Below are 12688 nucleotides of genomic sequence, written 5' to 3'. Positions count from 1 at the left end.
TTGTGGTAGAACATAGCTGCCATGTCGTCCATCCGGCCTCTGAAGATCTAAGGACCTGAGGACCGTTTCAGAGATATGGGTAGCGGGGTCTACGTACAGTATCCCAGAAGTCTTAGTGCAGGTTTAAGCTATTAGAGTTTTAATAGCTTTGGGATTATTAGTAGTTAGTATTATGAATATTTTAGTTTATGGTTTAATTTAGTCTATTACATAGTTTATTTATTATAATATAATACAGCATTATACATGTTATAATATATAATATATATAATGTATTATAACAATATAACTATAAAATACTTTTAGTTTATGTTTTAATAGACTAAATTAAAACATAAACTAAAAGTATTTAGTTTGGTATTATTAATGTATTTTAGTATTATTAGTATTGGTATTTTAGTAGTGTTAGCATATTTTGGCATTATTGGTATTTTAGTAGTATTAGTATATTTTAGCATTATGAGTATTAGTATTTAGTATTATTAGTATAAGCTATTAAAGATTTAAGAGTTTAAAACTCCACTAAGACTTTTAGGACACCCTGTATGTGTGTATATGTACACACACATATATGTATACATATATATGTATACATACATGTATATACATGTATGTGTATGTATAAATATATGTACCCACCCACCTCACATTCACACTAACATGCAAGGATGATGTATCCGTATTCATCTCTACACCCCTTGCTTGACATGTCTTCCCGTCCACCCTGGGGGTTCTAAGATTTTGTATTAAAATATTCTATCCTAATCCCATTTTTCTATAGACATCCTGGTAACACATTCTACATAAAGACATAATTATAGAATCTTTAAACGATTTTTCTCCACCATTTGACTTTCAGGCACTTTATTCAGGAAAGATTTAGATTCGATCTCACAAAGGAATGAATAAATGCATCTATTAACAAGACTCTGCTAAAACACAAGCACACGTTTCCCCTCACATTGCCCTCCTAGTGCCTGAAGAGATGTCAGCCCACCGCTGTTCTTTGTGCTGTCTGCCTCTCTAGAAAGACTCGCCAAGACTTATCCTGGGGAAGAACAAGTCAAGATCAGAGAAAATGCTAAATGCTTTTATGTGGCAAGAGAATTTCTGGCTGCCACTGTGATAAGAGAAAGATGGTGATGGGACGGGAACTCTGCTTCAGACTTCTCACCATAGGATGGCCATGCCCTGCGGTTGGTGTTGAGCTTCTGGACAATGTTCCTAGAAGCTCCAAGGTCCCAACACCTGCAGAATCCAAGCTGGGAAAGAAGCCCCAGCTCCTGCTTTGACCAGCTGGCAAGTGTACTCATCTTCCCCCTTTGGTACTTATTTCCAGACATGTGAACCCTTATCTTCCCCTTCTGCTTTCTTTAAAATTCCATTTTTCTATGCAACTTATGTATTATTCACATTGCATATACAATCTCTGAAACCGTTCTAGGCTCTCCCTTTTGTTTTGTTTTCCGTACTGATGAGCCTGTATTCTGAGTGTAAATAAAATCTGCAGATAACTATCTCTGTGTCAATTTGGTGACTGAGAGTATGGTCGAATTGATAGACTCTTGGATCATTTTTTCTTCCATTTAGAATTTGCTTTGCTTAAAAAAAAAAAACAACAAACCAACAAATTTGCAACTAGATGGTCCATCTGGTTCCAGGAATATATGAGTGCAGTTTGGAGTGGGGTGTTTCTGGGATGAAATTCCAGGCAGTTAACTGACTAGGCTAGAGAGTCCACTTCCAAGAAGCTTGTAACAAAGAATAGATGGATCAGAGTTTTACATAAATGCCAACTTGTGCCCCTAAGCAAAAGAAAGGGAGAGCCCATTAAGGGCGCCAGATTGTCATCACAAACAAAAGAATCAGAGAACCTTGGATCTGGAAGGGGTATCAGAGAGCATCAAGTCCAATCCTAACTGAAGCAGGAATCTCTCCTCCAAAAACATCTCCCCAAAGCAGACATCCAGTCTCTGCTTGAATAACTCCAGTGATGGGAAACTCACTGACTTTGGAGCCTGTTCCACTTCAAGTGGCTGTGATCCACTAAGCTGAACTCTGCCTCCCAGTGATTTCCTCCCACAGTTTTTCAGGGGGACCAGTCTGCTCTCTCTTCCACTCAAATGATAGCCCTTCAGATATTGGGTAACTGATTTTGTCTGCTCTCCTGCTCTCCTTCTCCCCACCCTGCCATGTGTCTGTCTTCTTCATCCTCTCCAGATTCCATCCCTGACTCTTCAGTTTTGCTTTACTCTGCCACAGCAGAGTCCTCTTTCTGGAAGTTCACTTTGCTCCTGAGCTTCTCATGCCAGGAACACCCCTAGCTAGCTCCTGGGCTCTGTTTCTCTGATGGGTTGTTTCCTCCCAAAACCTCTATTTTTTTGAGGTTGGCCATGTCTTCACTCTCTCTGGGCTCTTCTCCTGACTCTTCAGACTTTTTCTACCAATCCCTCAGATACCTCCACCCTTCTCTTCTCCAGTTCCCTTTATGTGTTGTCTTCTCCCACCTGAATGGAAGCTCCTTGAGGGCAGGAATCTGAAAGCAAGAAGCTAGAGTTCTGGACCAAGAGTCAGGAAAATTTGAGTTCAAATTCGATTGCAGATCTTTCTAGCTGTGTGACCCTGGTAAGTCATCTAACTTTTCTAGGTCGTCTTATCCTCATCTCTAAAATGGAGGTACTAATATCCATCTCCCCAGGGTAATTATGAGAATCAATACACATATAATTTTATATATGTTTATATGTATAATGTTAATATATAAATTTATATATGTATAATTTAAAACATATAAATTGAACATTCTAATATATGAATTTAAAAATATAAATACATATTTCAGGTTAATAAAATTTCTGTATCTATACACATACCATATACATGCATATCTATATGTATATATATATATATATCACTTTGCAAAACTTAATGTTATATAAATGCTAGCCATCATTATGAAAAGGGAAACTCTCTGGCTTCCAACTAAAGTCTCACCTTTTGGGGGTTTCTTTTCTTTTTCTCTCTTTCTCTCTCTTTCCTTCCTTCCTTTTCTCTTCTTTCCTTCTCTTTCTCTCTTTCTCTCTCTCTTCTTTCTTTCTTCCTTCCTTTCTTTCTTTCTTTCTTTCTTTCTTTCTTTCTTTCTTTCTTTCTTTCTTTCTTTCTTTCTTTCTTTCTTTCTTTCTTTCTTTCTTTCTTTCTTTCTTTCTTTCTTTCTTTCTTTCTTTCTTTCTTTCTTTCTTTCTTTCTTTCTTTCTTTCTTCCTTTCTTTCTTTTCCCTCCTCTCTTTCCTCTCCCTTCCTGGAGTTGACAAGCAATTCCACTGGGTTATACATATATTATCACTTGATACCTATTTCCATATTATTCATTTTTGTAATAAAGTAATCTTTTAAAACCAAAATTGGGTTTCTTTTCTAAGTGGACAGAGTGCTGGGATTAGGCTCAAGAAGACCTGTGCTCCAATCCTGCCTCAGACTCTAGCTAGCTGTGTGATCCTGGGTGAGTCACTTAGCCTCTGATTGACTCTGTTTCACTGTAAAATGGGGATAACCTACTACTTTGCAGGGTTGTCATAAGGATTAAAAAGTGCTTAGTGCAGTGCCTGGCATATGGCAGGTGCTGAATGAATGCCCCTTCCCTTCTCTTTTCTACTTGTAGTAGTATTCCCAAGCTTAGAATGATGCCTGGCACATAACATCTGTTTAATAAATATTTGTTGACTTGACTTGATTTGACGTGTATGTTTTCTCTGGGACCCCCAATTCCTTTAACCAGGGACCAAGAATAAAGTTCTTTCACTGCCAGAAAGAAAATGACTTAAATCGTTTTTAAATAGGGTAGAGGCTAGGGAGGATGAAGAAGCGGCTGGTTTTAAATAGGGAAAAGCTTGGCTCTTCTCCATTAGAACTTGATATGGAGGACCTGGAAGGGTCCACAGGCTCTAGTTTGCTAACCCTTGCTCTGTCTCTGTCTCTGTCTCTGTCTCTGTCTCTGTCTGTCTCTTGTCTCTGTCTGTCTCTGTCTTTGTCTCTATCTCTCTCTGTCTGTGTCTGTCTCTGTCTCTCTGTCTATTTCTGTCTGTCTCTGTCTCTGTCTGTCTGTGTCTGTGTCTGTGTCTGTCTCTCTGTCTGTCTCTGTCTCTGTCTCTCAATTGTTTTCATTCTCTTTTACCTCAAACATGACTAAAAGAAAATAAGGAGTGGAAGGAAACTCTAGCCGAAGCACTGAGTTTCTCTAAAACAGAAAGGAAAAATGGGAGTGGGGGAGGTGGGGTGTCAATAGTTTATGGAATTTTAATTATCTTAATCAACGTGTTATGAAAACAAAGTGAGGGATGGAACCCCAAATGAGAGAATTTTAAGAATCATGAAAGTTTTGTTCACTGTAAATTGTAAAGAGCTCTAGGAATGTGAAGCATTATCATTATTATTATTATAGAATCACAGATAAGTTTCAGAGGGCTACATTAGTCTTAGGACAAACGTGGATTCCAAGCTGTACTTCCCGTTTCCAAAGGTTGGAAAACTGTTGACAAAAAGAATGTCCATTTAGTTTGGACTCTCAAATAAACTACAATGGCAATTTTTCCTCACAAATGCTTTTTTTTTTTTAAACAAGGAAGGAATAAGACTTAGTACCTGATATTTAGACAATGCCACATCCAGGTTTCAGGGAAGAAAGTCCTTTTTCTCTTTTCAGCTCTATCAAGATAAGAAAAGAAACAAAGGGAAAACTTACATGGACTTTTAACATTTTTTTTCTACTTTTAAAAATATTTTTCCAGGGGCAGCTAGGTGGCTCGGTGGATTAAGAGTCAGGACTAGAGATGGGAGGTGCTGGGTTCAAATCTGAACTCAAGAACTTCCCAGTTGTGTGACCCTGGGCAAGTCACTTGACCCTCGTTGCCTAGCCCTTACTAGTCTTCTGCCTTAGAACCAAAATAAAGTATGTATTGATTCTAGGATGGCAGGTAAGGGTTAAAAAATAAAAGTTAATTTAATTTTTTTTAAAGAAGCTTCTTAGAGTGAAGAAGCACAGACACAGAAAATTTAAAGTAAGATAAAATTGCCAGAGAGACAAAGGAGGAATCCTGACAAAATGTTCAAAGGTTCTTCTAAGCTTTGACACTCTTGGTCCTAAAGACCTCTTCTATTCTGAATAGAACATTTGAGGAAGGAGATAATTTTTTAATCTTTCTGAATAGTGTTTTTTTAAATTATTCTTCCTGAATATTTTTCCCTAACCCCTTACTTTCTGTGTTAGTAATAGCTACAAAACAGAAGGACAAGGGCTAGGCAAATGGTGTTAAGTGACTTGCACAGGGTCACATAGCTAGGAAATGGATTTTGGGGGCTTTGTCCCAAGTCTAATTTTAATTGATCCACAGTTTTCATTTCTAATGCATAGTTAAGTGCTTTTTCATTTTTTCTTTAATTAATTAATTCAAAATATTTTTCCATGGTTCCATGATTCATGTTCTTTCCCTCCTCTCCTCCCTCCCTGCTCCTGAAGCCAACGAGCAATTCCACTGGGTTTTATATGTATCATGGCACATTTTGTTTTGATATTCTTTCCACATTAAAGAGATATGAAATTTACAGATTTTGTATTGTGACAACTCCTCCTCATCTTCAGAAACTACTAGTCTAGGGATGATAGAATCTGAGAAGCTCAGAACTCATCACTTCACACCTGGACCACTGTAAAAGCTGGTAGATTTCTGGTAGATCAGCCTATCTTGAGTTCCTCCCTGCTCCAGTACATTTTGCATTCAGTCTTTGAAGTAATTTTCCAAAAGTGAAGTCTGATAAGGCATCCCTTTTCCCTTCCCCCAAATCAATAAACTCCCTATTCCCTTCAAAATCAAATACAAAATAGTATGGTTAGCATTCAAAGCCCTTCCATCCTTCCATTCTTCTTCCATGTTACTCCCCAACACATACTCTGATCCAATGACATAGACTCCTCTATGTTTCACAAACAAGACCCTCCATCTCTTTATTCAGGGCATTCTCTCTGGCTATCCCCCATGTCTGGAATGTTCTCCCATCTCTGTTCTGACCACTGACCTCCCTGGCTTCCTTTAAGTCCAAACTAAAATCCTACCTTCTATAGGAAGCCTTCCCCAACCCCTCTTAATTCCAGTGTCCTTCCTTCTGCTAATTATTTCCCATTTACCTCTGATCCAAGACACAGATAATATAAAACTATAAAACAGTAAGTTAATTAAATATGTGGATAATTTGCTCTTGGCATCACCAAATGCCACAGCATGTTAAGAAGATAGTAAACATCTTCTTTTAGAATTACATAAAAGAGGGCACAAGATCTTAAAGGAAAAGGTTCAGTGGTATCTCCCCAAAGTAGAAATTTGGGGTTCATTTTAACTGCTGGTGCCCATTCTATTTCTCCTAAGCATATTGAAAATATTCAAAAATTGAGCATTCCTACCACTAAGAAACAGTTAAGAGCAATTTTAGGAGCAACAGGGTTTTGTAGACAGTGGATCCCTTGCTATGGGGAAATTATTAAGCCCCTTATAGCACTAACAAGAGATTGAATCCCTGAACCACTTAAATTAGAGCCAGAACACCTGTCAGTTCTGTCAAATCTAAAACAGGCTATCCTGTCTGCCCCTGCTCTAGGCATCCCAGATTACATCAAGCCATTTACTTTGTATGTACATGAATAGATAAGGGTAGCTTCAGGTGTTTTGACTGAAACTTTGGGACCTTCTTTACACCTAGTTTCTTATTATTTGGCCCACTAGCTGGACCCAGTAGCTTTAGGAGCACCACCATGCCTTAGAGGCATAGCTGCCCACAGGTTTATTAATAACAAAAACTGTTAATATAGTATTGGGATGCCTAGTACCACACTCTGTGAAATATTCACAGATAAGTACCAAAGTTTGGCTACCATCCTGGCAACCCCCATCCCTGATAGTGAAGGTAAAAATAAGACCAGGGAATGATACTTCCCAATCATACAAAAATCTAGTCCTTTTTTTTCTCTTATAGTATGGCAACTTCCTATAGACTTGGCTGCAAATAGGTAAGTGAAATATTAATGCATTTTGTCTTATAGACTTGTGGGATAGAAATGACTTTAATTGGACTCTAATACAAGGGCCTATTATGAATTTTTTCTTGTTTACTCAGTTTTATATACATAGATTTTTGATATTGTGATTCTGATCTTGAATTTTTTTCTTTCTCCAAAGTTTAATTTCTCTTCTATTTGTTTTTCTTTTATGTTTTTGGTTTTTCTTTTGATAACTTACTCATACACTCCATAATTCAACCATGCATCCTGAGCTGAACTTGGTGTTGGTCAACACCCTCTTCAGGGGGGATTGTATTTTCATAAAAACCAAGATTTAAAATTTTTTTTGAGAAAAAATTTTCAGGGAAAGAAGCTTGCTAACTCTTAAAATCCAGAGAATGTACTGTTTGCAAAAAGATGCCTGCAAAACCTACACTGTATCAAGAAGATCCAGAATGAACATTGGGGTATAGTTGATTGAACCGAAGGGGGTTAAACATTTATTTTGAATGTACACTCTTATGTCAAAGGGGACTGCCCCCTAATTGGTTTTTGTCAATGTGCCCAGCAAAACATTGGTTGTGCTTTTTCTTTCTTCTATTTCCCTCATCTCTATTGTAGTTTCCTCTTAGAAGGTGCAATTTTGTATGCACCTATAGTTAGAAGATTTTTAGAGGTACAAGATGATTATTTTAAATGATCAATTGGGGTGACTAGTCTCTCAATCATCATCAGGGAGGATTGTGAAAATGGGATGAACTCCACCCTACTTATTCTTTAGATTTTTGCCACCAGGAATGCACCCCCCCACACACTTAAGGATTTAATGTTGGGGAGGAATGTCTATGACCCACGTGTGCTAGCAAGGGACAAATCAGAAACAACTGACTTCTCCCTGGACAATCCAAAGACAAGTTTAAGCCACAATTGGTACATGCAAAGGTGGAAGGAAGGTACAGGAAGTGGTACAAAGAACTGCCTTTAAATTTGGTACCCATTTCCTGTGAGGGTTTCTTTGCCTTGGTACTTGGCCTTGGAGGAGCTTGGGTTGAGATCTCAGACTGTTTCCCTTTGGCCTGACATGTGGTTAGTGAAAAGCTGACTCCCTTTCCTTGCTTTTATGGAGGCATTAACCTTTGGAGAGTCCCACCGTCTTGGGATTCCTTTTCCTTGGCTTTCTGGAGACACTAGCCTCTGGAGAGGCCCCTCAGCCTCGTGGCCAGAAGCCTTGTTAAATTAATCTTTTGGACCCCCCCTTGTTGGGGCCTCTGAATTCCTGCCTGGCAGGTCTGTCTGTCTGTCTGTCTGTCTGTCTGTCTGTCTCTCTCTCTCTCTATTTCTCTCTCCCCCTTTCTGTTTCTCTTTTCTCCCCTTACTTTCTTCTCTCTATTTGTAAATAAACTACCATAAAAGCCATTCTGACTTGAGTAATTCATTGGAATTTAATAATTAAATTCCTGGTGACCAAACTCTCAAATATTCAGTCCAACCATAATTTTTACCCCTATATATATAGTTTTCTTGATATAGATTTGTTTGCAAGTTGTCTCCTCCAACAGATTGTAAGCTCTTGGAGGCCAGGGACTGTCTTTTGTCTCTTTTTGTACCCCTAGCACTTAGCACAGTGCCTGGCACATAATAAGAACTGAATAAATGTTCACTGAATGAATGACAATACAAACACATCTCTGTTGAGCATTTCATCTACATTTCATGTCACGTAAGTTTCTATTTGTTAAGGACCTGACCTGGAGTCCTAGCCCAGATTAAAGCCAGTACATTAAGGTGGTGTTGGATAAAAGTTCCCCAAGTCCCATATTACCTGGGTATGACCTTCGAGTGTGCCGTGCTGCCCAAGGTTCCCGTGTGTGGCTGAAAAGCTGGCACAGCCTCATCTGTGTACATGTCCCCATCCTGCCTGTGGTTCAAGCTGACCAAATCGGTCATGACCACCAGTCCAGTGTCCTAAATAAAGGAAAACAACCCAAAGAGCTCCATCAGTTTTCTGACTCAGACTCTTCTATCTACACTAGCACTTGTTCCAGGGGCACAGGAGGTACTGCCACACAAGATTAAACATTGTCAGATTTGGTTTGTTCTGTGATCAAAATGGTGGCATAGCCAAGGGAGAACAGACAAATATGGGGGAATAACTTGTCCATTTATAAACTTAATAAGCAGATCGTGGCTTGCCAATCTTGAAGAATAAAAGAAATGCTATGAAGCCTGGGAAAATTTAATCTTTTTTTGGAAGCCTTATACATCCACCACCAATGGTAGGAAAAAAACACTAAGCCTGGAGTTAGAAGACTTATTAGGCATGTGACTTTTGGCATAACACAATTACTTATAACTTTCTCATCTACAAAATAGGGAGAATAATATTCGTACTATTATCTTCCTTATTGGTTTTGTTTGGAATCCGATGAGATAATCTTTGGGAATGTACGTGGCTATGTTAATTCATTTCCAGGAAGGAGTGCTTCTGAAAAGATCAGCAAAACCAAACCAAAATAAGGCCCAGATTCTTCTATTCAGTCTGACAAATATTTGCTGGTAGGAATTGCATTGTAAAAGTGGGCAAGAAAGAGCTTCTGAGCCTTCTAAGTGAAGAGATGATGTGACCAGATATAGGCCTGAGGACGCTGGTGAATAAGGAAGGGTGTACTGGATATAAAGTGGGAAAACCTTTTTTGGAATTTCTTGCCACAGTTGAAGCCAGATGGTAATGAGGCTCTTCTAGGATAGGGGCACTCAAGACAGAAGATAGGGGACAGATGTGAGTGATGCTATAAGAGAAGAACTGAACCTACCACCAAAAGCATTTTCCTTACAACCTGTGAGATGAGCCATAACAGTAGTATTATTCCCATTTTACAAATGAGCAAGCTGAGGCCCAGGGAGGACCCTTACTTTTCTCAGTACGTGTCAGAACCAGAACCCAAGCCTGGATCTTCTGACTACAAGTCTAGTATTTTTTTTTAATTAGCCTACATTCCTCAAAAAATTAGTCCAATTTTCAGTTCTCTTTTCTTCCTTTAGCAAATGTTGTTCATCATGGTTAATATTCTAGCCCAAAATATTTCAGAAAGGCCTTTTGGAGAAGGAGGAAAGGAGCGAAGAATAATATTCCTTACAGTAAATGCAAATCGTGCATCTTTTGCGATATCCCAGTGCCATGGGAAAACAGAAGAGCGTCGGCGACGTCTATGGGAGGACATTCCAGGCCACCAGAAATGCCCATCTTCCTTGGGAGACCCAAAGGTATCAGAAACATCATATTCTGTTAATTCCTGGAAAACCTATATGGAACCAGGAAGAAAGAAGAAGAAAGAGACAACAAAAAAGGAAAAGGTAAGAAAGAAAGGAGTGACTCAGAGGAGTACTCTGGACAATTATCCAAAATTGACCTATTCAATCCAGTTAAAAAACATTTATTATGTATCTCTTCTGTGCAAGGCAGAATGTCAGATACCACTAATAAAAAAAACCCAACAAATGACATAGCCCTTCCACTCAAGAAGAGTATGCCAATGGGGGAGATGGAAAAATAAGGCAATTTGAAGAGAGAGAAATGATTAAAAGGGTGAGAGGCTCAGGAAATACTTTGTGTAAACTGAGTCTCAGAAGAGGTTGTTGTTCAGTTATTTCTGCTATGCCCAACTCTTTGTGACACCATTTTGGAGTTTTCTTGGAAAAGATACGAGTCTGGTTTGCCATTTTCTTCTCCAGCTCATGTTACAGATGAGGAAACTGAGGCAAACCAGGTGAAGTGACTTGTCTAAAGTCACCCAATTAGTAAGTGTCTGAGGCTATATTTGAATTCAGAAAGATGAAGACAAGAAAACAGAAGGTCCTGGGCTCAAATTTGGCTCCAGATACTTCCACATGACCCTGAGCAAGTCACTTAATCCCCAGTGCCTAGCCTTTACCACTCTTCTGGCTTGGAACCAATATGTAATATTGATTCTAAGATGAAAGGGAAGGGTAAAAAAAAGAAATATACTAATACGTGCTAAATGTGTGGTATAAATAATGTTTTAAGAGACAAAGGAACACAAAGCTTACTTTGGGATGGATGGTCGGGAGACATGGCTTAAAGGAGATAGATTTAAATTGGACCATAAATATTTGGATAATTTTTTTTAAACCCTCACCTTCTGTCTTGGAATCAATGCTATATATTGGTTCCAAGGCAGAAGAGTGGTAAGGGCTAGGCAATGGGGGTCAAGTGACTTGCCCAGGGTCATACAGCTAGAAATGGTTGAGGCCAGATTTGAGTGCAGGACCTCCCGCCTCTGGGTCTGACTCTCAATCTACCGAGTCATCCAGCTAACCCCTATATAATTTTTTAAACCAATTATATATAATAACAAATTTCCACATAAATTTTCCTGTTATATGATCAAATTTATTTCCTTCCCTTCCTTCCCTTCCTGGTCCCAGTACTAGCTGGTGATTTGATCTGGGTTATATAGATATTATCATGCAAATATATATATATATATATATATATATATTTTTAAGTTGGACCTTAAAAGCTAGAAATGTAGAGCAGCTGGATGGCTCAGTAAATAGAGAGCAAAGGCTTGGAGTGGGAAGGATCTGAGTTCAAATCTTGCCCCATATGCTTCCTATCTGTGTGACCCTGGGTAAATCATATAACTCCAATTGCCTCTCCCTTATTGCTCTTCCACCTTAGAACCAAAACTCAATATCAATTCTAAGAGAGAAGTTAAGAGTGGTTTGTTTTTTTTTTAAGCTAGAAATGATTCCCATCAATAAAGAAAGGAGGGAGAATATAGTGTGGGCAAAAATGGAGAGAAAGGAGAGAACAGTAGAGACAAAAGAGAATTACAAAATTTTCCTTGGAGAAAGTGAATGGGCCAATTTGAGTGAAAAACTGGGTTCTGAGGTAGACTAATGGAACAGTAGACTGGAAGGGAAAATTGAGGCTAGACCATGATGGTCTTTCAAAGCTGCAATGAGGACTCTGAATTTCAACCTGCAAGTAAGGGGAGTCCCTGAAAGACCGGGAGCCATCAATGCTGGTTGATGAGGAAGGTGGTGCTTGGAGGGGACCATGATGGTCTTTAAGAACCAAGCTTCAGTAGCCCTCTGCGTTAGGTCCCTCTCGCCTTACCTGGGCAGGCGTCAGCTGAAAGCCAGTCTTGAGGAGATAAATGCTCTTATCAACAGTCCCAATGCAGACACAGCTTCCTTTAGTGCCCCGGACCTTCAAGTCAACCACATCTCCAGGTCTTGTCTCATTGGAGGAAAATGTCACTGAAACCTGAGCACAAAGACACTTGCAGGAAACCCCAGCCCCACCAAAAGGACTTGGCTCACCCCGTTCTCCTTCCCACTCTTAGGTCGCCCTACCTGGTTTTCGAATGAGGCTTGGACGGCCAACTGCAGACTGTCTGTGACACCTTCTCCATTCTCCCTTACGTAGTAGGCCAGCAGGCGGCTGAGAGGAGCCATGCTGGGGGTGATTGGAAGATGAAGGTATGTCACACACACCTGAACCTCAGCTCCCGGGGCCTCCGGAGAAGCTAAATAAGATTTATTAGTTTGTTAAAAATTGAAATGACGGCATTCAAAACTTGGCCAGAAAACTTGAAGATAGGATAAAAGATGTGAA

General features: G+C 39.3%; 1 protein-coding gene across 3 annotated transcripts in view; it reads right to left on the bottom strand.

The window, feature by feature from the left end:
- The window catches only part of CPAMD8 (C3 and PZP like alpha-2-macroglobulin domain containing 8), a 181068-nt gene that overhangs the window by 108869 nt on the left and 59511 nt on the right, over positions 1–12688 (bottom strand). For all 3 annotated transcript variants that reach the window (XM_056822282.1, XM_056822280.1, XM_056822283.1), the window contains exons 15-19: positions 12427–12599; positions 12188–12337; positions 10182–10346; positions 8867–9009; positions 4638–4700 (exon numbers count right to left, since the gene is read on the bottom strand). In XM_056822282.1, coding sequence (XP_056678260.1) covers positions 4638–4700; positions 8867–9009; positions 10182–10346; positions 12188–12337; positions 12427–12599 — 694 coding nt within the window. The remainder of the gene's footprint in view (positions 1–4637; positions 4701–8866; positions 9010–10181; positions 10347–12187; positions 12338–12426; positions 12600–12688) is intronic.

Source organism: Monodelphis domestica, chromosome 3 (genome assembly GCF_027887165.1).
Source record: "Monodelphis domestica isolate mMonDom1 chromosome 3, mMonDom1.pri, whole genome shotgun sequence".
Classification (NCBI taxonomy): domain Eukaryota; kingdom Metazoa; phylum Chordata; class Mammalia; order Didelphimorphia; family Didelphidae; genus Monodelphis; species Monodelphis domestica.
This window is presented reverse-complemented; position numbering and strand designations above follow the sequence as displayed.